General features: G+C 39.8%; 1 protein-coding gene across 5 annotated transcripts in view; it reads left to right on the forward strand.

Moving 5' to 3' along the window:
• Window positions 1-26,791, forward strand: part of PCDH15 (protocadherin related 15) — a 669,788-nt gene that overhangs the window by 338,360 nt on the left and 304,637 nt on the right. For all 5 annotated transcript variants that reach the window (XM_052677550.1, XM_052677554.1, XM_052677555.1 and 2 more), the window contains exon 6: window positions 24,129-24,247. In XM_052677550.1, coding sequence (XP_052533510.1) covers window positions 24,157-24,247 — 91 coding nt within the window. In that variant the 5' untranslated portion in view covers window positions 24,129-24,156. The remainder of the gene's footprint in view (window positions 1-24,128; window positions 24,248-26,791) is intronic.

Consider the following 26,791-nt stretch of genomic DNA (forward strand, 5'->3'; position numbering starts at 1 on the left):
CATGAAAGTGTGGGTGAAACAAAAGTTTGTCACTGAATTCCTTCAGGTGGAAAAAAAAATGGCACCCAGTGATGTCCATGGAGGCTTATGGAGACCAACCAGTCAGTGTGAGGGCAGTGAGGTCGTGGGTAGAGTGTTCCAGCAGTGGCAGCAGCGATGTGAAAGACAAGCCACATTCCAGAAGGCCGTACATAGCTGTCACACCATGAAATGTAGCGTGACAAAATGGAATTAACTTGTCCACGCAAATTGGCCAATGATGATGATACTTTTTGAAAAACTGCATTTTGTAGCTGCAAATTTGCTCTTTCATATAGTTTTGTAGTGCTCTTTGCATCTGTTGTAGTTTCCACGGGAAAGAAGAGGCTTTACTTTCGGGTGACCTACGTAACTGTGCTTCTTTTACACATTTCTGTACTCCATGGGAGAGAACCTCTCACCTTTCCACTGCTTGTTGATTAGAGAAACATGCTTTAAGTTTAGACTCTTTCTTGTGGTGTTCATTTTCTGTGCTGGGCAATGTGATATTCAATAGCTGCTCAAAGGAAATCCGGATGTACAGTGTACTCTGCACCTCCCCGAGGTGGTCACTGGTTAAAATTTTATAAATTCATTCATGGCTGTCCCCTAAGACTACATGTATTACTTAGCAAATTAGCATTCAGTTTCTTTCTGGGATGTGAACATCTGATTTCATTTTGTTTTTTCAAAAACTCCATGTCATTTAATGCACTAATCATGAGTCTGGTAGAAGGAACAAGTGAGGTTCCCTGACTCTTTCATTGTATTTGGTTCTGCAGTTACTGGTGTGAGGTAGCTAAATGGGGAGAGAGGATCGAAAAAGACGAAGCGAAATACAGTTAGAAAGACGAAGCATTGATTGTGATTAGGGAAGAAGCATGGAATGGGAAAGGTGACAGAAATCTGATCCTGGGAGACTGGATTAGAGGTATTACTTGCTTTGCACAAGGACACGGCAGTTCTTTAAGCACTGCTGGCTGTTTACATACTGAGTAGGATAGGTTGACTATGGTAAGGTGTCAATCATTACTGATTATGACTTGTTTAGAGAAGTTATTTGTAAATGTTGAGAAATAATTGAGAATGCAGAAGAATAATGTTTAGCTTTTTTTCCCTTGCACATCTATAATTCAGTGTCTGTTTACCTCTGTGGTGCACTACTGAGTGAGGAAATTGAGCCATTTCTATAGTTGCCAACTGCACATGCTGCTTGGGAGTGCCTGAATGGGAGTTCTGGCATTGCTACTTGAGTGTGAAAGTCACCTTTTACATTTCTAGCCATTTCAGACTGCAGAAGAATGTTTCTGAATCACATTGAGTATTACTCAATGTAGTTCAGGTCTCTAGATTGTTTACTGATGCTACTGTGTGTTTTATTTTCATTCATAAACTCAAATAGATTGCAGGATCCAGGAAAATTCTGTTTTGTGCATTTTCCCATTTTGCTGAATGAAGTGAGTGTATAGTTGGAAATTCTCAGTACCTTTGCTGCCTGTGGTTTGGGAACATGGTCATGTCCTTCATCTCTGTTTTGGTTGCCAGAGGAGAAAAAAGGCATAGCTGTGAGCAATCTGACTGGACCTTACTCTTGCCCTCTTTCATTGCATCTGTGGAGATTCAAAGCAACATCGCTCTATTGCATGGGCTAGAGTGATTGTTCTTTAGCACAAAGTTAGTGGGTTAGATTTTTTTAATTGGCCCAGATGATTCAGCCTGGAACATGAATCACACTGGACAGTGATTTGGATGTTTCCAGGATAGTTAAGAGCCAAGTAATTTCAGTTTGCCCCACAGGCTAAATTGATGTACAGATCAAGTTCAATTAATTTTTTTTTCCACACTCAGGCTATTCATTTTTCTTGTTCTGACAGTTTTATTTACTGTGGTCCCAAAACGTCTGCCACCACGAACCACTCTGGCATGCTGCCCAAAGTTTTGTATGTATGTATGGACTGCATGCTTTTGGATTTGCTGTCTGAAAAAGGTGTCTCTAGTGAGCCCATCCCCCTGAAAGCTGATGAGTAACAACCACTGTGATCTTAAATTATTGTGATTCTTTTTTTCTGGTAGCATAGCTTTTGCACGTTGTGGACTGTAATGTTACAGGTTCTGTTTGCGTTGCTTTGCATCCACCAGTTGTGAACCTATGCCAACTGACTCTAAAGTAAAAAGCTTTTAATCGCCTCAGTTAAGAACTTCAGAGACTTTTTCTTTGATATTCATCTCAATACATACTCTGTTTGTTGGACACATGCTGCATTCCAGATGTTTGATCTTTCATTTCTTGTTCTGTTCTTGCATGCATTGTTAAACTGTGTATAAAACTACATGGGAAATTTTTTAGTTTTGATTCTGCATCTAAAATTTCTCTGAGGATGGGGACGAATTGAATATCTCTAAGGATGGAAGTATGCACTAAAATAAGAGAAAAAAATACAGTTCTTGTGGTATGCAGGAGGTGGGGTTTTGTGGATGAGCAGGGATGCAAGTTGATCAGCTTTCCTATCTAACAATTCTCAGTAAAGACTCTGTCACCAATGTTTTCACCATTAACCTGTCTTCCCACTCTCATTGTGTTGAAAATGACTGTTCAATCATGAATGTGGAGCAAATGTAATAATTGAAGAGTGGGAACCAGCAGCAGATGTCTTGTACATAACTTGGGGGTATCCTCCCGTTGGATATTAGGATAAATTTCTTCTCCAAAAAGGCACTGGAATGGGCTGCCCAGAGAGGTGGTTGAGTCACTGTGTCTGGAGACTTTCAAGAAATGTTCAGACGTTTGTACTAAGGAACATGACTAAGAGGTATAATATTGGTGGTAGGTGAGCAGTTGGACTAGATAATGTTGGAGGTCTTTCCCAAACTCAGTGATTCCATTGATTCAAATAAATGCAGCCTGGAAGCAAGGCCAGAATATTACAGTATCCAATTCTCACTATTTTGCAATCTCTATGTCTGTAAGTATGCTTTTGGTCACTTATTCTGTTTAAATGACACACAAACCTGTAGCAGAAAAGTTCACTATAGATTGCTCCCCAGAAGGAGCATCAGGCCTGAACCTTACCACTGAAAGTAGTTTTCCATACAGGTTAGATGTTCTTTGTTTTTGTTTCTTTTTTTCTCTTTTCCTTGTTCCTTTAGGCTGTTTTTGACAGAATCTTTGTTTTTAATGTTTTCATGTGACTTCTGGTTAAATGAGATTTCTGTTTTGAGGCAAAGTTTTGGGACTTTCCATCAATTTTCACTCATGCAGAGCTCAGCTTGAGCAACAATGTTGTTTTGGGTTTAATTAAAATTCAGGAGCTGTTTTAAAGTAACATGAAGACCTCAGATGAGCCCTTCATTGCGCCCCTCCAAATGTGCATGAGTGCTTGTGGAGTTTAAAATGCTGTGTTGAGTCTGATTAAAACATAAAACTAAATTGCATATCATAATTTTAGTTCCCAGTTTAGATTAATTAAAAGCTAAATTGCCTATAACACCTTCTACTTTTGTTACTTCATTGCCTTCCTGTAAGCTCAGATTGCAAGGCATGAGCTCTTTCAGCTGAACAGAATTGTACATGAACAATGAGAATTAAATAGTAAGGTTTAGGTGCTGGTCGATTAGAATTACAAGACACACTGGTTATAATAAATAGCTTGTGTTCACACTAGCCATAAACGTTATTTTAAAAATCCTCTTGAAGAAGAAAGAAGCACTACAAATGAAGTATTTGAAAGAGCCAGAGCTAAACCAATAGAATAGAATTATATGAAAATAGAATTATAAAAATAAGAAAATTAGAAAATTAGAAATTAGAAAATAAATAGAATTATATGGGGAAAAACGTTATTGGAAGTGTTTGTATTTGATCTTGGAGAGCCAGCATTCCCAATTGGTATAGTTCATTGTCTTTCTGACTGCCTAAATCCAAGGTCTTGCTCCAAGTTCTCCTGGGCTGTAATGCTAGGAGGTTTTTATGTCCTAATTTTAAAGTTTCAAATCATATAGAGCAGACCATCAAATGAGTCTTAAACATTTTTTTAAGGTACTGAGCAGACTTGGAAATGAGCATTGATGGATTCTATATTATGCCCATTCTCCTAGGGAGTTGTACATGTTGAAAACCAACTGTAGTGGTGTCCAAAACTACAATAACCATGTTTTGCTGACAATTGCATTTTCTTATTACGCATTTTGGGTCTTATTCTGTCTTATTCTACTTCACTAGCAGAGCAAGTGGTTTGTGTCAAGTTGCTTTTACAGGAGGGCTTTGTGGGGCATTGGACCAGTTTGCAGTGGTTCAGTTGGTAGGGCCCTGTCACTTGAGACTCGTTCTGAAATCCCTACTTTACTGATAAATCATCAGTTTACTGAAATGTGTTTCTCGTACTTCATGCTTTTTTTCATTCCTATGATATGTAGGTGCCACATGTATCGTGTGTGCTTAAAACCCTCTGTGGAGTAGAACAAAGGTATTTTTCCTTAAATGTTTCCTTAAATGGGGCTTTGCAGTAGGCATCTTGCTCTCTAAATAGAAATGGATGAAGTTTGTCTCAGCTTTCAGCACATTTCAGGGTTGTTTTTTTTTTTTCTCTTTAGGGAGGAAATGGAGTGTATGCTGCTTTGGGGTGGAAGAGCAGCAGAACCCAAGAAAATAGTTCTGAAAAGCATTTGGGAATAAATTTAATAAGCTTCTCAAATTGTCCAAGTAGTGAGTGTTTTCGAATGTGAAGCACTGGAATCCCTTACTGGTTCTGCTAACTAAAAAAGTTCTGCTAACTTTTCTTATTCTTAGGGAGTAAATGACTTTCATCTTGCAGAACAATTCTGAGACAGAAATGTATCAGCATCCTGATTTATGCAGGGGACTTCAGAATGTCAGGGAGTAGGATTCTACCCAATGGAAACCGCTGGATTGTGGAAGCACTCCTTGTGTGTGGGAGTGTGTTTGTATTTATGTGCTTCCCCCAAGTACTTGTGATGCCTGTGTTTTTGAAGCATGCAGATGCCTGCCTCTCTCAGTTGGCTGTTTATCTGGCCAGCAGCAAATAGGTAATGAAGCAGCTACTAATGCAGTAATACATTGCCTTTCCACAGCTGTAATCAAGGAGGAGAATCTTTCTTCCAATGCTCTGCTCATCCGTAAGAATTAAATCATCTTTGTTATTAAATATTATTCGATTCTATCAAATGATTAATTTACTGACTAACAGAATCATTTGCATTGTTTTCCTGTTATCCATCAAATTAAAGACATGCTTCTAACAAACAGTTATGGTGCTGCTTATTGACGTAACAGACGTTTCATTTGCTAGTGTTATGGATTATCTTCTGGTGCTACTTGGGGAAGTGTGGTGACCTGACAGTAATTGAGCAGTAATTGGAATACAGAGGCAGGAAATATTCTCAGTAGCTAACTATTCTATTAGAAAATAATTTCATTTATGCTGTGATATTTCAGCAGCTCTGACCAATTTCCATTTTGGACCATTTATCTGTGCAGCAGAATTTTAGATTTGCTTTATGAAATGCGGTTGTTCCACTTCACTAAATGTTGATTTTAAAAGATTCTTTTTTTTTTTTTTTCCCCACCAGTGTATGTAAATACACTTCTTTGCCTCCTGAGAGTATTACTCTCTCACCTAATCTTTACCACAGCTTTTGTATTCATTGTCTCTTGTTAAAGCAAATTATTTTTGAAGGAGAAAGAGGCTAAAGAGCCCAGCTGCTTTGCTTCTGTGTGTTGCTCCTTAAGGGCAAGTGTTTTTGTTTCCAAGTCAAACCTGAAGTATAGGTGGTGGTAATGCTATTGCTTCAGAGTGGTTTTAAAGGTGTTAATTAATTGTCTGCCTTCAGGTTGCTATACATGCAAGCTATAACCAGGAGCTGCTTTTGCAAACTGTGTACAAACCTGATTTTGCATTTTGCCCATGCTTTCTCCCTGTCATCTTTGGGTGGTTTTATTCTGTGAAAGCCAATCTTCATTGTATCAGCATTCAAGCCCATCTTTGTGCTTCCCATAAGTGTGGTATGGAGGCATTCCTGCTCTCGTTTGGGAGCATGGCTGTTGTGACTGCTCCTCTGCTGAGATATGTGCTCAGTGTCTGTTTTGCAACATCCTAATGGTCTTTTTTTCCTCTTACACGGTGATTTAGAAATCTGGCTTCTTTCTATGCAAATCACTTGGTTTGTCTTTACCTTCCAGCATTAAATGGGTAAGCCTGATAAAGAAAACTAGCTTAACACCTGTTTGAAACTAGGACACTCTAGTATTTTTCTTCCCTCTGCATTTCATGGCTATTAATGATCTCTCTTAATTGGGAGGGAGAAGATGAGCATTCAAGTCTGTTTCTGTAAGGGAGGGTAATGTCTGTGCCACTCAGGGATTAGAGTATATGGAGAATGACTTATACAATCATAGAATGGCCTGGATTGAAAAGGACCACAATGATCATCTAGTTTCAACCACCCTGCTGTATGCAGGGTTGCCAACCACCAGACTAGGCTGCCCAGAACCATTCTGTGGGGAAGTTTTAGAGAGGTGAGCTAGCAGGAGTGAGGGAAGGGTAAAAGAATGTGAAATGAGCTGGTGCTTAAGCAAACAGGCAAGGATGTAATAACTGACTCCTGACCTCAGTTAAGGTCATCTGAGTGACTGCAGAAGAGCTGTAACAAGCCAAAAATACTGATGCTTTTTCCATTAGCTAGGTGGAGATATTCAAAGTTGCAGTGTTTGTGCTACTTTCCTTGGTTGCCACGTGATGCATCCGTAGACTATAGCGAAGACTGTACAGTTAATACAGTTAAGCTGTGAACATTCAATTGATCCCTGATGACGGGAATTTTATCCTCGCTCTGAGGAGTGTCACAGAGGTGGAAGTTATGAGTAGTTCTGCCTCTGACCCACAACTGCATTACAGTAGTTCATGTAATGGTTGTGATGTGCCTTTTCTCTTGTATTTGAGCAGTGCCAAGGCGTGTTGTCAGGTTGTCGTCTTCTTGAACGTTCAGTTTTTGTAGAGATGAAAATTCACCAGCTTCTCCACTGAAACACAGGAAGCAGGAAAGCATTATATTCATTCTCATTTGGAACTAGCATCTTATTGTTCCCTACTGTTAAGATGTCATGAAATTTGGTTCAAATTCAACTGGCGTATAATTTCAGAAATATAAATAATTACTCTGCAAACAATAACGAAGTAGGCTGGGACTTCATCTGAAAGGGAATTACACAGTGAGAATGTGCTGGGGGTGTGTAATCAGGTGGGAAAGGGGAAGAGGAGTGCAAGTAGATAGCTCCCATCTCTCTTTTCCTTTGGACATAAAGCAACCACACTTGGTGACGCCCAATACTTCTATAGACTGATAGATACTCTTACGAAGAGAGAAAAAATGGTTAGGTACTCTAATTCTTTCAAGGTGTTTTCAATTTTGATCAAGTTTACTTAGCTCATATGAAAATTCGCATGTAAATGTAAGTAAATGTGTATTGTTGCATATTCTATTCTATGATTGATAGTGCTGTCAGCTACTTTCACTAGTGGTGGTAGTTATCTACCTCTTCCTTTACTGTGTTCAGCTTGACTGCCCTTGGGTTAGTGTTCTTCTCCCCAGGCTGATTGACGGCACAGACAAATGTTTCAATGCTTCAACACCTTGAACCAATGGGATTTACCCGCCCCACACACACATTTTCAGTATAGGTATGCAGTGAGCTGCAAGGTGTTTCTTAAGATATACTCAGTGTTGACTCTCTATCAGGCTTATATAATTCTATCAAGAAAAACAGTCAAAAAAAAAAGTCATAAAAAAAGCAGAAAGTTCTTAATTTCTGAATAAGAGTAGTGTTTTTGTCACATCTGACAGATGTCTTTCTTTTATTATGCTCTTCTGTAGCAATATTTGGCTTGTGCATTGTGATTTCATTGAAGGCTTTTGTTCTTGAGATAATTTCCCAAACTACGGAGTTATCACGATCTTTTCGTGTTATGACTGATACATAATCGATTTCAACAGTGCATTTCGCTACGCTCAAAGGAAGAGGTGGAGAACTGTAATATGGTGCTGAATTAGACACTGTTCTTTTTTGTTTTTAATGATGTGTGCTAAAGATGTAAAGTTCAGAAGTTGATCAGCATGTCAGTTCTGCGTCTTGTCCACTAGTAAAATTATTTTGTTGCCCTGTGGTGAAGTGTGGAACTGAAGCTGAACTGGTACATCCTCCTCAGTAGGTTTATTGCTCAGGCTGTTAAGGTCTTGAGAGACCCCTGAGGATTTTGAGAAGCTTGCTGTAGGCCCATAGAATCACAGAGATTGGACAAAATCATCCAGTCCAACTGCCAACCTAGTTTCTCCACTAACCCATGTCCATCAGTATAGCATCTGCATGGTTCTTGAACATCTCCAAGGGATGGTGACTGCACCACCTCCCTGGGCAGCCTGTTCTAGTGCCTGACTGCTCTTGAGGAGAGTAAATTTTTTCCAGTATCCACTTTGCTTCTTCTCAGATGAAGGATTTGGATCAAGCCAAACTTGGCTTGTAACGTTGATTAAGATGCTGATTGCAGAGTTGGTGTTCAAATGTCTTAATGTGGAAATGCTATGGATGTACTGTGAACATGAAGAATACAAGAAGAATAAATTGAAACGGTATACTAAACAATTCTCAGAAGTAAAGCCAAGAATTCTGTTTAGTTATAAACTTTTTATGTTATGGAAACTCTTACAATAAAACTTGTAGTAACCAATTGATGCTAAAATACATTTTCTTTCTGTAATATTTTTGAAGTACTTCTGACTTAAGTTTGAGTAGTTTTTCATAGTCACAGTTTTTACTGTGTGGCTTTGGTTTGTCTTGTTATGGTTTTCATTGCTAGTGGTGTAATTTGATACTTAAATTCTGAAGCTGTTCATCACTTTTGTATTAAGTAACTTTAAAGATAGAATCATAGAATTGCTCAGGTTGGAACAGACCTTGAAGATCGAGTCCAACCACAACCCAACCATACTTCCCTACCTCTAACAGCCCTCTGCTAAATCATGTCCCTGAGCACCGCATCCAAATGGTTTTTAAATACATCCCAGGATGGTGACTCAACCACCTCCATAGGAGCTTATTCCAGTGCTTAACAACCCTTTCTGTAAAGAAGCTTTCCTGATATCCGAACTAAATCTGCCCTGGCACCACTTGAGGCCATTTTCCCTTGTCCTGTCACCAATGAGAAGAGACCAACCCCGATCTCACTGTAAGCCCCTTTCAGGTATTGGAAGAGAGCAGTAAGGTCTCCCCTCAGCCTCCTTTTCCCCAGACTGAACAGCCCCAGATCCTCCAGTCTCTCCTCCTAGGCCATATTCTCCAAGCCCTTTACAAGCTTTGTTGCCCTTCTTTGGACCTGCTCCAGCACCTCCATGTCCTTTCTGTACTGAGGTGCCAAGATCATACAAAATATTTAGTAAGAGTGGACCTGGTGTTTTCCCACAAAGCAGAATTGCTCTGGTTTGTTTTTTGGGATGCTCAGATTTCAATTTCAGATCATGCCTGGAGAGTGTAAGTGTAAAATGATTTTTATATAATAGTTTCATTAAATATTCCAGCAGGCCAGTAAATCCTTCAGCTGCCTGTTTCAGTGCATTTATATAGCTTGTTCTTTTGGGCGGAATTCAGGTCCTGTTTTTTGCCTCCTCCCTTCAACTTGACGTTTTGCAAAATAAATGCATTGTGTGGCAGGGCCTGCAGACAAACGTCTTCCAAAGCATAAAGATCTGAACTATTGAGACAAGATGTTTTCTGTTTATAGCCTAACTATGCTGTCAGTGGATCATTTGGTTGAAGTATAGTTGGTTCCTTTTCAACTCTCATAAATATGGTGACCAACTTCCCGAGCTTGCCTGAACAGCCATGTCCTTCGCCTTAGAAATAATTTTTATTTTTCCTAACTATGGAGTGACCTTGCTTGGACCCGTGTGATTAGCACAGAGGCAGCTCTCTGCTTCGTTTGGTAATTGGATTGGTGTCAGAGGCCTTCTGTGTTAGTTGTCCCCGGAGGGAAAAAGCAGTCTTTTAAAAAAGACCCATTTCCATGGAATTCAGCTTAAGGGAATGGAAAGCAATGGGAGAGATGAATATTAATTACTACAGTTGAAAGAGATTGAGACAGGAATTGTTTCTATAGTGGCAAATGAGAAGTTGAGATGAGATAAGCTCAGCAATTAGTTTTGGGAAGCTTTCATGCTTTTCTGGTATTTTAAATGTGTTAATTCTTTGAGTTTTATGTCTGCACCCAGTGAATAGTCTTCCTGTAGTTAGAAGTCATAATTGTTGGGAGTTTTTTGGCTTTAGTTTCACTGCAGACTATTTACTATTTAGTAAAAAGTAGCAGAACCGAGTGGCATGAAGTCAACAGTTTTGATAGGTTCCTCTTTGTTCTCCAGTGTTTAGCTGCATCGTGCTTTCCATTGTGTTATTTCTTTTCTCTGCTGAAAGAACCACACTCAATGTTGTTTGCTTCTACCACTGATATCTTAGCGGTGCTTCAGCTGCTTTAGGGTGCTCTTTCTCTATACATGGGTGATAATGGCTGCCTTACTACTAGGAAAGCAGACCCTGAGGTCTGTGCCAGAACCGACCTACAGGTTGTAGTGGGCAGCTTATTGTTGGTGAAGAGCAATTGCTTCAGGTAATTGCTTCAGGTAATTGCTGGTCTATGAGTGTGATCCAGTTGGTAGAATCAGTTCAGTTAGTGTATGTTATTGTGAAGGGAAGAAGCTGGGTTTGCCATTACCTCTTCTTGCTGGAGAAGAGGACTTCTGTTTCTTTGATTGGTTGTTCTAATGTCTTTGAAAAGGTGAAGCACTGGGTGTTTGTGCTGGAAGTGACAGAATGAAAGAATGGTATATCATTCTGGATTGGAAGGGACTTCAAGATGGTCTAGTCCCAGCCCCTTGTTATAGGCCAGCACACCTCCTTCTAGACCAGGCTGCTCATAGCCTCATTTTGCAAAGTCAGGGCTTGGAGGCACCCTAGAAAAAAAGAGGCAATCAGGTGAGAACAAAATGTATCAGACAGGCTCTGCTGTAATGGAAGTTTTTCTGGAATTATGCTATAATTTCTTAACTGAGACTGTGTATGAATGTGAAGTGATTGAAATTGTTTCCTTTTAAAAATAAAGGTATATTATCTCCCCCAAAATACAGCGTATTCTCTGCAAGCACGGAGTCCTGACTGCTGTTCCTCCCCACCCTCACAGTATAATTATCTGTTTGAGTTGAAAAGAAAAGTCTGGAGCAGCCACGAAGAAATACAGTAGTTCACTGTCAGGTCACTTCTTGTTCCTAATGAATACAAAATTATGTAACTCATTAAAATTCTAATTTAGATCAAAGCTGGTAAAATCTCATGAACAGAGTCATTCTGAAAACCTTTTATTCAAATTATGATTCTTTTTCCAGTTTTCCAGGCTTGCAAGTCTGTTATTCAGCAGACTTTGAGGAATACTTCTTTTTGAATGAAGGAGAAATTAAAATTTACTGCCGTTAGTTTTTGTTTGCTTTATTTAAATTGGTTCTATCTAATCATAAATTTTATTTGAAATCAATTATAATAATACAGAAAATACCGCACAATTCCAGAGAGCAGCTGTGATGGTTAAATGATGTCCTTTGTCTTTTCATTGTAAAGCTAAGTGGCTTTTCAAATCAAGATGTTTGGGTTAGGAACATTTGGGGTGACCATAATGTAACATCACCTGCGTTTAACAGAGGAAACTAGGATGTGCTGTGAATAAATAGTTTGCTTCATATTGAACTGTAGTGAAAGTTTGCTTTGCTGTCCAACTTGGGAAGGGCCTTTCCCTGTGGGAAAGCCTCACACTGCAAACATATTAAAATGTTTTAACGTTGACCTCTTACAACTTCTTATAGAAATGAAATCCCATTGTTTGTGGTGTATATCCTTCAGCACAAATAGGATTTCATTTCTGCAAGGTCCCATAAGAGGCCAGAATTAGGGGAAACCAGTAAGCACTGTGTAACTGTTCAGTCCCCCACGGTTCTCCCGGTGAGACATCTGGTGAACCAGATTCAGCCATCTGTATGTCAGATGGGCTTTCAGATGTATGTATGTGGTATTTCTGATGGCGCATTAAATTATACCAAAGTATAATTTTTTTAGGTTTTACTTTGTGTGTTTTTCTAAGCAAAGAATAAATGACAACTAAAACAAACTTGGTTCAGTGGTGCAAAATGGTGCAAAAAGCTGAGGAGAAATTCCACAAGAGTTAGAAAATACTTGAAATCTTCAGGATTATAGAAAGCTTTTTATAATGATGTCCCAAGAGATTCTGTGTAGATTTGGAATGGATGGACAGCTTTGAAGTGATCGGTAGGCACCTAAGTGGGCTGTGTGTGTATGAATGTGCAGGTTACTCCCCACTTATCAGTGGGTACTGCTGAATTGTTACTGCCTTCTGATCCAGGTGGGTTCATTCCCCATGCAGGAGGCGTGTTGGGTGTTTATAACCTTTTATTCGCGTTACGTCCAAAGCTCATTCTCTAGCAGTTATTTTTTTTTCCCTCTCTGCTTTTGAGGATGAGCAATGGAAAGTAGAGTCTTGCATATATAGTGGCACAGTGATTTAACAGCATTAGTTCCATTCAGCATTGAAGCTTTTTCTGTAAAAATCTGTGATCTCAGCAAGTTTAAAACCATCTGATGCCTTAGAGGCACAATTTCTGAGAGAGCACCGATAATTTAATCTTCATAAATGGTTCAAAGCTGTACAGCATCATTCACATCACGGGACATCTTTTACTTGGTTGTTCCACATAAGGTTGACTGTATCCTCAGGACAACTTGTTGTTGTAGATCCTGCTTTGTATCATTTCTCGAAGGTTTCTGATGGCACTTTGTCCATATATATATATAGGATTTGCCTTGCATCTTATGGCTTGCTTTTAAAACAAAACTCCTTATTGTTCTCATGATACTTTGTCTTGAAGCAGATGCTTCCTTTTTTCGGTTTTAGGGAGGAATACCTCCCACTGTAGTTGTTTTAGCTTCAGGGAAGAGCTGATGTCGTTGCAGTAATATATCTGTGTTTTCAGGCCAAAACACTGTGCTTCCTAATGAAATGAGCACTGGCATTAAAGCAAAAAATCTCAATCTTAGAGGATGGCAGCCTGGGTCCTGCCGAGCTAGTGCTGCAGTTAGTATGTGTAGCTGTCTGCTAGCCAAGAAAGGCCTTTGAGATTACTGTGATATCTGTCCTTAATTTGAGTGTTGAGAAGAGCTAGATTGCATGATGGAAATGGCACCTTGGTAACTACTGGCATAGAGCTTGTTGACAAATGATGCATATAGTGTGGAGGGGAAGAGATGAACAATTTTGAGGTTGAAAGCACTGCTAGTAAAATAATACGTGTTCTACTGTGGTGGATGTGGTCAGACTCAGCCCTGGATGTAAGAGGACCATTTGCAACAGGGATGGTCCTGCCCTCTGGATACGCCTTGCTCGGGGGCAGATGGCTGTGCTCAGGCTCTCCACAGTCCAGCAGCCAACCACATAGAAGCAAAAATAAAATGAGACTACTCTAGAGAACAAGCAGACAAATATAATCTTTCTACTCAAATACCTCTTGTGGGAGAAAATGGCATTGTGGTCACTGAGCAGTTGGAGCCTTCTGCTGTGCTGCTGTCTCAGACCTTCTGTCTCCAAACATCTCACTTTCCTGCGATAATGAAGTTGTGCAGATAGAGAGGTTTCAAGTAGAGGCTAACACCTGCAGGAACGTGACAGAAGCCCTATTTTCAGCATCATGAGATACCGGATTGCTCAGTAATATGGGCTGCAAAACAGTTTCCAAATGGGAGACAACTTAACGTTGAATCATGAATTTCAAAGACTGAAATAGTCTCGTTGCTCATAGTGTGTCTTGTGCTTGTTTAAAACCAAATCAGTGAAAACATGTTTGTTTTTTTCATTATTATTATTATTATTTTTTACCTTTATTTCATTTATTGGACTAGACCTCCTGCTTTTTTAAGATCAAAGCCCTCTTCTCCTTCAGCTTTGCAGCATTGTGCTGCTGTAACTGTTTTAAAAAAAAATAAAATCATTGGTTTTGTTTTGTTTTTTTTTTTTTTGAATGCAGAAATAATTAGATCATATAATTTTATTGAAAGCTTGTTTTGTAGACTAAAGTTGATGTTTATAGACCATATCTATTGGAAAAAATGTGAGGGAGAAAATTCAGAGATCAGAGAAACCTCTCTGTGAGGAGTTACCGCTTGTATTTGGCAACATGACTACAGGTGGTTTGAGCAAGACTGTTGTTGAAACACCTATTTTTAAGCCCAAGTCTCCCAAAAAGGCCTGCACTTCTGCTCGGATATGGTTCTTTGTCTCCTCTCTGTCACGTGCTGAGGGTCCAAATGACATAAGTAACACATAAGAACAAAGGTAAAGAAAATTCCTTATTCTAGAAAGTTTTTTTTTTTTCATTTTTAGCTTGGAACAAGTGTTGATAATTGTGAGGAAATGCAGGGCTGAAAAAAAAAAACAACAAAAAAAAACCAACAAACATTTTGCAGTGACTTAAGCCATTAATCTATAACATTCAGTGGATGTTGTTTTATTATTGCATATTCAAGAGAAATCAAATAGCACCCCTGACCCATGGCCTGAGGTGAGTGGTACAGCGCTGCACATCTATTCTCTTATGGCTCCTGCAGGCGATTTGCAAAAGCCCTGCAGCACAGAATATCACCGCCTTAAGGCGATGTGTTTAAAACAGTATTGTTTGGGAAGGTCAGTTAGCTGGGAGTGGAGTTGCCCTCCCTGAACTGGTGGCTTTCTAAACAAACCCAGACATTCGAATTGATTTCTTTGGACTTATTCCTGTTTGTTATTCCTGTCTGTGTTGCTGCAGTTCAGAAATGCTGCATTAATCAAGCGAGAAATACATCATTGCAGCAATTTTGGTAACCAGGATCTCAGTCCATCTCTGTAACATCTCTTTTTTATTATAAGTAATCCTTGGGCTTGTGTTCTCAGAGGTGAGGGCTGTTCTGCTGTTGTTTTTTGTATACGTGGGCAGATCTTGTTCCCTTTGAGGAGGGAAGGTTTATGTCCCAGGGTGCCTCAAAGGCATTTCAGCTGTCCTTCCTGGGAGTGTTTCCTTCTCTGGAGTCTCCTTGTGAAATGATGGTAGGGAAATTGGTATTTAATGTTCTGGGGGTTTTCTATTGTCCTTTATAATGCCATTATAATTTAGGTCATATTTCTATCTCTCCTAATGCTCCCAAGCATTTTGTTTACTCTAGCTCAGTACCCATTACACTACAGCAGCTATTTATATTGCTTCCTCTGAGGGGATAATGTCTAAAAAGCTGATAAATTCAGAATCCCTATTTGCATACATGAATATATTATTTGTCTCAATGTGCATTTTTATCCCAATTGAAATTCATTTCCCAAGCTATTGCTCAGGTACCAAATGCGTTTAAATCCTCATAGAGCTGCTCTCAATCCTCTGGGGTTGTTACAAGCTCCAGCTGAACAGCATGGAGTCAGAGGAGCTCTTACAGCTGGCCCTTCTTTGCTCCACATTGTTCCTCTGACTGCAGCACTGGCACCTACATCTCCATCAGCCCACACTGGTACAGAAGTAAGCTTGTGATCCAGCTCATCTGGTCAGTTATTTTTTTAGTTTTCAACTATATTTGTCATTAAAATTGTCTGAGTAAAGTTTCCTACAATTGTGCATTCTGTCTCTCTGTGGAAGGAAAAACATGAAAATAGCAGTGGACATATCTGTCATTTGGTGCTACTTAGCCATAATTTCCATACAGGTAATCATTCACACAGCATGCATCAGAACGCATCTCCTCTTGCTTTACAGTAATTGTCTTGGGACATCTAGAACCCTGTCTCTCCTGTCTGCACCAGAACTATGGGCCTTTTCCCATCCTCTAGGAATGTCTTGCTATTGTCTGATTTGAGCAGCACTTAGCAGTGTGCTTTGTGTGGGACCATTTCCAAGCCATGGGCTGTTTGGAGGTGCTAACAGACACCCTGGCAGCTTTCTTACTCACCCATGCTAGGTAGCCAAACTGTTTCTTCAGGTGTTGTGGTAAGAGCACCTTCTCAAATGATAGGCATGACTTTCTTGTCCTTGAATAGAACAAGCCATTACCTGCCTGTCCATCATGAGCTTGTGCATGCGTTTTGTTCACTCAAATAATGCAGGCTGGCACTAGCTGTGAGGGTCAATGTCAGCAATAATTTTTTTCATATCAGGGCCAGCGGTGCTGAACTTAGGATCAAATTATTTTACTTCAGGTAAAAGATATCTTAATCCTTTCTTTCTGAAACTTATTCTGTTCCCTTATCTCACTACTGAACATGTGATCGTTTCCCACTAGGTGTGTTTGGACTCTGGCGTATACTGTGTGGGTGTCAGTGAGCATCAGAGTTCTGCTGCCTTCCTGCAGGCTCACTTCAGCTTTTCCAGCTCAACTGAAAGCCTTCTGAACTCCCAAGTTTTATGGAATTCACAGAAATGTCATCTTAGTAACAACAACAAAAATAGCAGGTGGGATGCTGGGAGTGAGTAGAACAGGGATAGGAGATGTGCTCCTGCTCTGCTGGCATGTAAAGAACGGCCACCTCCAGAGTATTGCAGCATCTCAATGCCTCCATCCATTCCTTTTGCCCATTCATTCCACAGCTGGCTGAGGTCAGTTCTGAAGTAGTGCTGCTTGGATGACCTGCGTGGGTGTAAGGATATTGTCGTCCGCAAGTCTTTAAACTGTCAATGTTGTTTTTTCTTTATAAACTTTACAGGAAATTATTCCAACAGTTCTCTTTACTGTAAGTGACTTTTTTTTTTTTTTTTTTTTTTTTAATATAATATTGCTGCTTTTTACTACTACTCTAAATAATGCATTAGTTTTGTGATATTGAAATGGAACTTTGTAGCTTTCATTTGGGTTTGGTCATATTTTTAAGTATCTTATTCTTACTGGAAGACTTTGTTAGTTGCTACAGTGAACACTCAATACACATCTTGGATGAACTGTTTGATCTCCTGAAAATAATCACCTATTAGACATTAATTTGATGGGAGCAGAATGAAATAGAAGGGCAGACCAAGCCAGCTCAGGCAAATGTGATAATACTGGACAAGGCTTGAAATACAGTGTGTGTAATCACCACGCGTGTGTGGCTAAAGTGGCAGAGGTCTTGCTTATGACTGTTAGCAGGCTGAAGTTCAGCTGTCCATGATGTCACATCATTGTGGTGATGCACAAGAGAGGTCTAAACAGTTTGGATGTTGGCTTTATGGAGCTGCTTAATGTCTCCATGCGGATCTGCCTAGGCCTGTAATTGTTGGGAGCAACACTGAAAGTTGGACTACAGGCAACTCAAGGACCCTTCAGGATGGGTTTGTTTGTCAGGATAATTGGTCATTAGATGTGGTTATGTGGAACTGCTTTTGTGGAGTTAAGTGGAAAATTCATGTTTCTAGAGGAGCTGAGAGCAGAAAGACAATACCTCTTATTTTTCTGAACTTCATTTGCTTTTATGTGGCCTGTGAGATGGAGTGCAACCATAGAAAAACTGCTCTGCCTCAGTCAGCCCCAAGACGTGTAACTATCCCAGCATCAAAAGCTCTTTGAAAGCTTTGGTCTCAGTATTGTACAGCGATACAAGTTTCAATTTGGCATTCAGGTAACTGAAGATAATTTCTGTTAAGTGTGTGTGTGTGAGTGTGCATCTTAATTCTGAAATGTCTTTTGAACTGTTTTAACAGAGCTAATAAAAAGGTGCAATTCTAACTCTGCTTTTGACGTGTGATGGTAACAGGCAAGGAGAAACAGTCATTTTGGCTTTCTACAGAAAGATAGGCTTTGCTTTGAAAAGCTTGATATGTTTATTGTATGCAATTTACATCCAAATTGAGCGGAGGTAAGTTGCAGCATATAAATTCTACTTGAGAAAATGTAATTTTTCCTCAATGAAAGAAATTCACATCATGAAGTTGGGGAATTTCTGTTAACGTGAGGGAAGCAAATATTTTGAGCCTGCCATTGTTGAGAAAGCTCCTGGTTTCCTGCAAGGAGTGGGTCGTTTCCAGCCTCAGTGAATCTGAATCTATGCTTCTTTTCACTATTATGCTAACCAAGACCTTCCTTAGTTTTTATGGTGAGAAGATGTCACATTTGCCCCTCTGCCTCATAGGATCTCAGTGAGCAGTCTTTGCAGAGACACGACTCCAGCAATGGAGAAAGCTTGCTGACAGGGAGGTAAGGACCTTTAGGATATTTTCCTCCCTCTTTCAGTGTCTGCAAGGCAGCAGAGTTGCACGTCAGCATGACGCAGACCTGAACTTGCAGACGTACTTTTGGGCTAAGCAGGTGCAGCCTCCCATGAAAACAGCATTGTTTGGCAGGTAAAGTGCATGCAGAGGTTTGACATTTTGGCTTCTGCGTTAAAAACCTGGGTTTAGTCCTTACAAACCTGCTATCTGTTTACTTACACATGATTAAGATGTAATCCATCTCCTAGCTGGGTTACTTCTCAGAAGTACAAAAAATAAGTGATGGCCACTAAGTGGAAACAAGAAACAAAACTCCTTCTCCATCCCTATCTTGGTTATTCTATCAAAGCTTTTTTTTCTATTTTGAGTAGTTGGTTGACATTTCTCTGAGCAGACATGCATAGGTTTAGCAATCTTCTCTCTTTTTTGTGGAAATTAACAGCATGCTGCATCAAGTGTTAATATGGTGCATTTATAGCGTGTTCTCCTGGCAGGGGGATTGGAAAAGTGCTCTTGAGATGTCACCTGCTGTGAATCAGACCATATGCACATTGGCTGCCATTGCCATAGAGAGAGGAAAGTTTTAAAAAACTTCATTATTGTGGGAGTGTAGGAAAACACCAGTTACTGTGGCTTGTGGTATGCAGTACTGAAATAAAATGAAGCATTTCTGCATTGGAGTACAAATAGTTCTTTTGTTTTTGATTTGTATCGTTCCCATTTAGCTGTGGGGTCTGCTGTACCTAGATGAGATGCTGTCACTCTTAAGTTTCAATTACTTCTGAGCTAATATGGAGGGAAAGTAACTTCCCATTATCAATCCTCTGCTTCAGCTTGGAAATATTTTGCTGTCGTAGTGACTATGGCCATTATGTAAAAATGATCATTTCTGTCAGAAGAACACAAAAGAACCAGAGTTCAGGGGAAAAAGTGGAATTGAAACTGAGGCAAATGGGGAAGGGGGAATGTGGGAATGTACTTGAATGTAAGGAGGAATGGTTTCACACGTGAAATATGAATGAACATGCTTGATGTTAAAACTCAGTCTTAAAAATCTTCATGTTTTTGAAAGGATCCAGTGAGAAAGGAGAATAACAAAACTCATGCAGTTTGTCCCAGTTCTGTAATGTGAAGATCTTACAGCTAATGTAAGAGGAGGTGGGTATTACTAAGGAGTCCATGGGCAGAAATATTTACATGAGCACTGTTAGTAAAATAGAGATTGTGATAATGTTCTGGCTTTTGGTACATGATGAATTGGAGAAAAAGTTGTGTTTGCACTTTAAATTATTCAGCATAGCCCCTGTTAAGCCAAATATTTGCATGTGCTTAACTACTTCTGAAAAGCATACAGCAGATGTTTGGCTTTAGTAACAGTTCTGCACAGTTCTTCTCACTTGGAGTTACAGAGAATTGGAGCTGTAAATAGCTAAAAAGGCTGAATTCCAAGGTAAGCTCTCTTGTGCTGGCTCTCGCTCCATGCTTCTGGTGAGTCGATGCTGAGATGGGCTCAGCAGCTGCCTGGGAAGTGGTGTGAGTGGGCATGGGAATTTGTGGGCTGATGTCTGACTTCCCAGGATGTCTCTCCAGTCCTAAGCTGGAATTATTCATTTTTTTCTGGTAAAGTCTGAGGGTATTTTCCAGCCCTGTAGTTTCCCAGCTGATGTACTGCAGATGTGCGGTTCAGTCTCAGGACACAGCTCACCAGAGCAAAAACCCTTCCTGGATGCTTTGTCCTGGTACCCAACATCCGCATGCGGGAATGCCCAGGAGGGCACCCACAGACTGTAAATCAGGGAGCTGATGGGTGCTCTGCCATGCCTGCCTGCGTGACGGTGCTTGCTGCCCAAAGCAGCTCGTTGGTTAAGAATGGGTTTGGGACAAACTAGAGGTGCTTTTCTGACTGTTCTTGGTTTTAAATATTTTCTGTTTCCTTCTGTTGTGACAGTTGAATGTAATTCTTTCAGCAGTGAAAATAAAACATTTGAGATGCATATTTTAGTGGACCATAGCTTTAGCCTAACCAAAAACGCTGTCATACTGAAAAGCAAATTTATCTCCTTTTTTGGCTTCTATTAAAGATTTATTTTTTGTTTCTAATGACATTTCTGATATATGACTGTACCTATTACATCTCACAACAAGCATTTGCACTTCAGGGATTCTACTTCTGTTGTCTACAATCTTTAAAAGTGTTTTATCCGCTCCGTGGTAATACAGATGAGGCCATAATAAAACGATCCCCTGAAATTTTTCCTCTGTTCAAAGCATGCTGTACATAGATTCCTAAAAGTAGTTTACACTATAATTCAATGTTTTATCAAAAGGCAACACTATTTAGGCAACAACACTAAACCATATATGTAAGACTTGATACTTGAAGGAATTCTGGTTGGCTGTGTAACTTAATAGTGTTCAGAGGGCTATGATCTTATTGCAGTCAGTCCTGCATGCATGAGCAAGGAGCTCATGTAAAAGCAAAAATGGAAGAAACAAGTGTATGGAATGTGGAAAAGGCCACATGGGAGAAATATAGGAATGTAGTCAGGGCATGCAGGGATGATGCCATGAGGAAGACTAAGGCCCACTTGGAGTTACATCTGGTGAAGAAAGTCCAGGACAAGAAGAAAGGCTTCTTTAACTGTGTCAATAGCAAAAGGCAGACTAGAGAAATGTGGATCTGTTGCTGATTGAGGTGAGTGCCCTGGTAACAGAGGCACCGAGAAGATGGAATTACTGAGTGCCTTCTTTGCTTCATTCTTCACTACTGAGGCTGCCCCTTGGGAATCCAACACCCTGGATTGAAAGAGCTTCTGGGGAATTGAAGACTTCATCAAGGAGAATCTGTTCAGAGATTGTCTCGCACGCAAATCTATAGGCCTTGATAGGATGCACCCATGAGTGCTGAGGGAGCTGACAGAAGTGACTGACAGGCCACTCTCTATCATCTTTGAAAGGCTGTAGAAAATGGGAGAGGTGCCTATGGACTGGAGTAAAGCCAATGTCATGCAGTGAGGAGACAGCAGTGGATGCTATGTACTTTGATTTCTGCAAGGCTTTTGATACTGTGTCCCTTAACATCCTCTTGTAACTTCCAATTTTATTTTCTTACAGAGAACATGCAAACTTGCATTGGTGTTTTTTTTTACTCTGACCTAAGACTGTTTATTCTAATTAAATCAATGTTTCTCCTTTCAGCTTGAAATTAACACAATATTTTTAAGTACTGTAGTAACATTGGTTCTTATCTTAGCTTAAATCTTAGGTATTTAAGGTTAGTGTAATATTGCTGGGTCTTAAATATGTTCCAGATGCTTGGATGTGGTAACTGATGTTTAATATTTTGAGGTTTCTTTTTTCAATTCATCTTCATTTCCCCTTAAAACTTGTTGAAATGTGGGACATAGATGACTTGACGACCAGTTGGAGTTGTTACTGTTTCAGTAGTTACACTGGTGAGAAATAATAGTTTTTGAAAAAGCAGAAGTGAGATGAGGAGACGTGATTGCTCCTTGGAGTGCTATTATCAGTCTGCTGCAGTTGAGCTGCAAAAACCTACAGTGATCAGCTCCTACCAGCAGTCCTGTGGGGACACATGTTCATGCTGTTGTGTCTCAGTACAGTGGTGTAGGTGTGTTTCTCAGTGCCTGTTCATCATCCAGCACCAAGCACTCCAGAAAGAGCTTTATTGAAGTTTTTTTGTCTTTTTTAAATGCACGCATGCCAGAAATTGGAATTCCCCCCCCAATTTTTTATTTTTTTTTAATGTTTTCTTTTGTTTTGTTTTGCTTTCTTTTTATCATTTGGGTATTTTTCTGGTTGAGTGTGTAAGTTTTTCTTGCCTATGACTGTTTTTGTGATTTTGATAAGAAAATTGGGAAAATAAACTGTTTGGAGCAAACCTCCTGAGTGGGCTCCTGAGGGAATTAATTTTCTTTTTTCCCTGTTTTCCTTTTCCCCTGGAGAATTTGTTGTGCTTTTCCTCTAGTGGTTCCATAGTTACTGAGTTACTGGTACTGTACTTATGAGCCTAAAGCTTCAATTTCCTTGCATAACAAGTTTTTGAATACGAGGAAAATCAAATGGAGAGTGGGATCTCAGCTAACCAGATAGATTTAGATGAGCTATTAGGAAGAAGTTCTCTATATGAGTGTGGTGAGACACTGGAATAGGTTGCTCAGGGAAGGTTGTGGATGCCCCATCCCTGGAAGCACTCAAGGCCAGGCTGGATGGTGTGTGAGCAACTTGGTCTAAAGGGAGGTGTCCCTGCCTATAGCAGGGGGTTGGAATTAGATGATCTTGAAGGTCCCTTCCAAACCAAACCATTCTGTGATTGTAATCTCCAGAGTCTTTGCTGAGATTAAAAGGAGCTCTGCTTACTATGTAAAGGAGCCCTCTCCTTGTGCAACTGTGGGGAGGTGTCAGACACCCGGGAGGCTAAAATATTCCAGTAATATGGCTGTCTGAATTGAGTTAGTTAAACATCACGGCTTGCTTCCTTTCCTTTTTCATAAATCTAGTTTTTTTCCTCCAGAACACTGACACATTCTTGCTTGAATCTTTTTGAGTTGTTGTATTTTTTGGATTGGAACATGTTTCTATCGTAGTAGTGTCCTTTGCATTAACCAAAATGTTGTCAGAGTATTGACTATTCAGATCTTAAAGAAATTCTAATTTTTTTTCAGTACTTAATGGAACTGACTTGTTAGTGGAAACTCTGCTTCCTTTTGGCATGTGCAATGCTGAGCACCATCCAGAAGGAGTATTTTGTGGTACAAATGAGACCACGTCTGCACATTTGTGTTATTCTGTAAGCTCAGTTTGTGGGAGGGAATGATAGCACAACTTCAGTAACATATCACCGAGGTGGATCAGGCTGTGTTAACTCCAAAGCTGTAAGTGGGGGAATAGTCTGTTTGTTTGACTTGGAATGAAATGCAGCGGTTCTGTAACCACGGTAGGAAGCTATAAGCAGAAACTGGCAATGAAGTCTGAGTCAAGTGTTTTGCTTGGGAAAATTGAAAGCACTTAAACCCTTTTTATACAATAGCTTGTTCTTATGATGCTATAACTCCCTCCCCATTTCATGCTTCTGTTGCTGGGAAGTTCATTGTATTTGTCACAATGTTTTTTAATGTGAAGGAATATTTTTAAATAATTCAGTTCTAGGCTACAGAAATATGTTAATTCTCTTTAATGGAGCAATAAAATGAAGTTTTAAATAACTTCTGAATGTTAATCACTCTAAATACACTCTGGGATTCATCCAGACCTGTCTTGGCCAGTGCCTTTCTCTGTTTTTTTTTCTTATACATGTGGAATTTGGCGTTTTCTTCTTGTTTTTCCTCCTTTGCTGGCCTCAAACTTAAAGCACGATTAGAGAAGCTCATGAACTGGGTTCACTGATGTTTTTCTTGGGAGAGGTTCTACTGGGAAGTGTGTTTGAATGTTGAGTCGTGGCTCACTCAGGCGATTGAGCATCAGCTGTAATAAGCAGAACCCCTCCAACAGCATCACTTCCCCTCAGTGCTGCAAAGCACAAGGCTGAAGCGGGAAGAATAAAATAAAGGTTTTGCTTCATGGAAATTTGGACTTAGTAAAGCAAACTCAAGATTATTGCTTTGGATGCACGGTTATCTGATGTACACTTGTGTGTATGAATGAGATGAACTTTGTTTAACAGAAGCAGTGTTGCACTATTATACGCTGTGTATGCTATCTGTGTCTTAGCAATGGAATAGTTTATAGCCACCTTTATATAAGCTGGTTGACTAATTGTGTATCAAATCTTTCTTTTCCAGATCTGGCTTGAGTGAAGTTTGACAAAAAATGCTACAGCGGTTTTGTCTCTGGAAGTGGTTAGCTGTAGGGATTGCCGTGGCTATTATCTTAGCAAGTTCCTTGGCCCTAAATGATGAAGGTAAGGCTTCTGCTGTGGGAATGTAGCCGTGGGAAGGATGGGATGATTCTGTGATTTGTTTGGTACTCCTAGTATCATTACATGAACAAACGGGTGTAATACTTGATAGTAAAGAGGCTTTGCAATAAAGGAATGGTTGGATATGTTGGCATTTGAATCTTCTTGGTCTTTTTCTTAACTGTGGTGTTAATTCATCAGGTAAGATTAAGTGAATAGTTAGTTGATGTTGGTCAATTCTAGACACATTCTTACAGCTGGATTTTGTTTCAGAAAACTCTTCTGATAGACAGGAATATACTGTTACAAAGTAGAGTAATTCTGCTTCTATGACTTGTTCATTTTTTTGTGTGTTAAGTAGTACTTTTTCTTGCTAGTAGTACTAATCATTGTCCACATCTGTTTTTTATTCTGTTCTATCCCCCAGACCAACTCCATATTGTACTTGATTGTGGTGATACAGGGGAAAACTAACTTCATCTTGGCCATTTTTATGTACTGTCATTACAGCTCTTATTCTTGATGCTGAAGTGTATGAGCTGCTTCATGTTTTAGATGCTTGACCTCTGCTTGGATACATTCACCTTGTTTGCTCATAGTATATTATAGTGAGCCGTTGGGCCTTACGTTAATCTCAGCAATGGTTGCCAAGTGCTTTTTGTGCAGCAAAACCATAGAACAGAGGGAGGAGAGGCTGCGTGGCACCGGGATGTCCCCCAGCCTGTTCAGTAGTGTGACAGGAGCAAGTGCTGGAGAGCAATGGGGAGGAAAGCAGAATGATGGGATGGCACGGTGCTGAATCCCTTCTGGCTAAAGGAAAAGATTGTCAGGGCAGGCTGAAAATACAAAGCCATACTGCCCACTGCAGTGTTCTTTGTAGCCGAGTAGATAATGTGATAATAGGCATCTAAAAGGATGTCTCGGATGAAAATAAGGTTGGCTGTAAATTTCACTTGAGCACTAATTCCTAATGATTCATGAATGATGCTGATGCATGCAAACCATGTGGCAAAGATGCGCCAGAAATTATGGTATTAGCCAGTAGGACATTTCAAAATAGGAAAACAGATTCCCCAGGTGTCAGTCCTTGTTATTTTCTCCTTGTTATCTGACAAACTTCCATCTTCTTACCTTTTTATTAAGGCTTCTTTAGAGGAAGGGAAAGATATTTGTCCATGGCTATATGTCAAGCTGTTGTTCATTAATGATTATGTGCTTGAAAATGCTTAGTGACTTCCTTACTTAGAACAGCTGCCAAGCCTGTACCTACCAGTTAGTCATCTGTTGTTCACGTGGCTGTGCTGCCTGATGGCATTGCAGGGCAGGAGAAAAGCCCTGCAGATTCCTGGTTCTGTTCAGGAGTAATGAAAACGGTGTCATAGACAGATTGTAATGGCAGCAGAAATTCAACGAATATGGCTTTTTGTTTGTTTTCATTTCTTAAATCGCCTTTCAGTATTTTGACTTACCTGCTTCTGGTGTTCCGTGTTTGCAGTAATTCCATGAACACTTGCCAGTAAAATTTTTACTCCTGTCACCAGAAAATGGAGAAGACTCAAATACAGAATATCTTTAAGTCATGTCTAAATCTTTTGGATGTCTTACAGATAATAGTCTATCTTCTCCAGCTATCCACCACTTTGAAGGCTGTATTCAGTCCTCTCAGGATTTTGCAGGCTTCCTTTTAGTGTTTTAACCTAGATTCTTGAAATTGTATTTTCTGTTTAAGCCAGTGCTTCAGACAGACTTACAGTGATCCCTGCTAGTGTGACCGCCTAACGATATTCCTCCTGGGTTGTTTTTTAAATGTTTTGGCTTGATTCATTTTGTTTAACTCAGAACTCAGGTTTGTGTTTACCGAGGAAGTTTTCTTGTTGTACAGTGGGTGCCCTGATGTTCAGTGAATGTACATTTGATTCATAAAGCCAAGAGATAACTTACTGGGGGAGAAGTTCAGAAATGCCTTTTCTTGAGGAATGTGCAGCTGAACCACTCCTGATGCCAACTCAGGAATGGATTTATTTTTGTTCCTGTGCTCAGGGAAGTGTGAATTTAGCTAAAAGCGCTTCTTTTATCTTTGATGTACTTTGTATGAACATCAGTATGCTCTAATGGAGTGAAAAAAAGCATGGTAATTAATTACAGTCCGGGTGGGATATTAGTTACTCAACAACTTTCACCCATCTAATGAGACAAGGAATGTAAAAATGTACTTTCCATTGTATCTCCAGAAGCAAAATAGGAGCCGTGTTCCATGCTTATGTCATTGCAGACAAGTACTTCGACATGACTTGGGACTGGTAGAGTTGCTTTCATTTGCTGTAATAAAGTTTTGTAATCTAACTTGTAGCAAAAATAACAGATGCTCTCTTCTAGTAATTAAAATTTAAAAATAGCGTAATTATTTTCACAGCGCAACAATCAAGAATACAAATGAATTATGACATAAATTATAGGTGTTTCTTTGCATCTAGCATGCAACTGATCTTTTTTTGTGGCTGTAGCTGTGCGTATTTGGTTATTTGCATGTCTGTATTCCTGCATCTG

The sequence above is a fragment of the Tympanuchus pallidicinctus genome, unplaced genomic scaffold (genome assembly GCF_026119805.1).
Source record: "Tympanuchus pallidicinctus isolate F22 unplaced genomic scaffold, pur_lepc_1.0 scaffold16, whole genome shotgun sequence".
Lineage (NCBI taxonomy): Eukaryota > Metazoa > Chordata > Aves > Galliformes > Phasianidae > Tympanuchus > Tympanuchus pallidicinctus.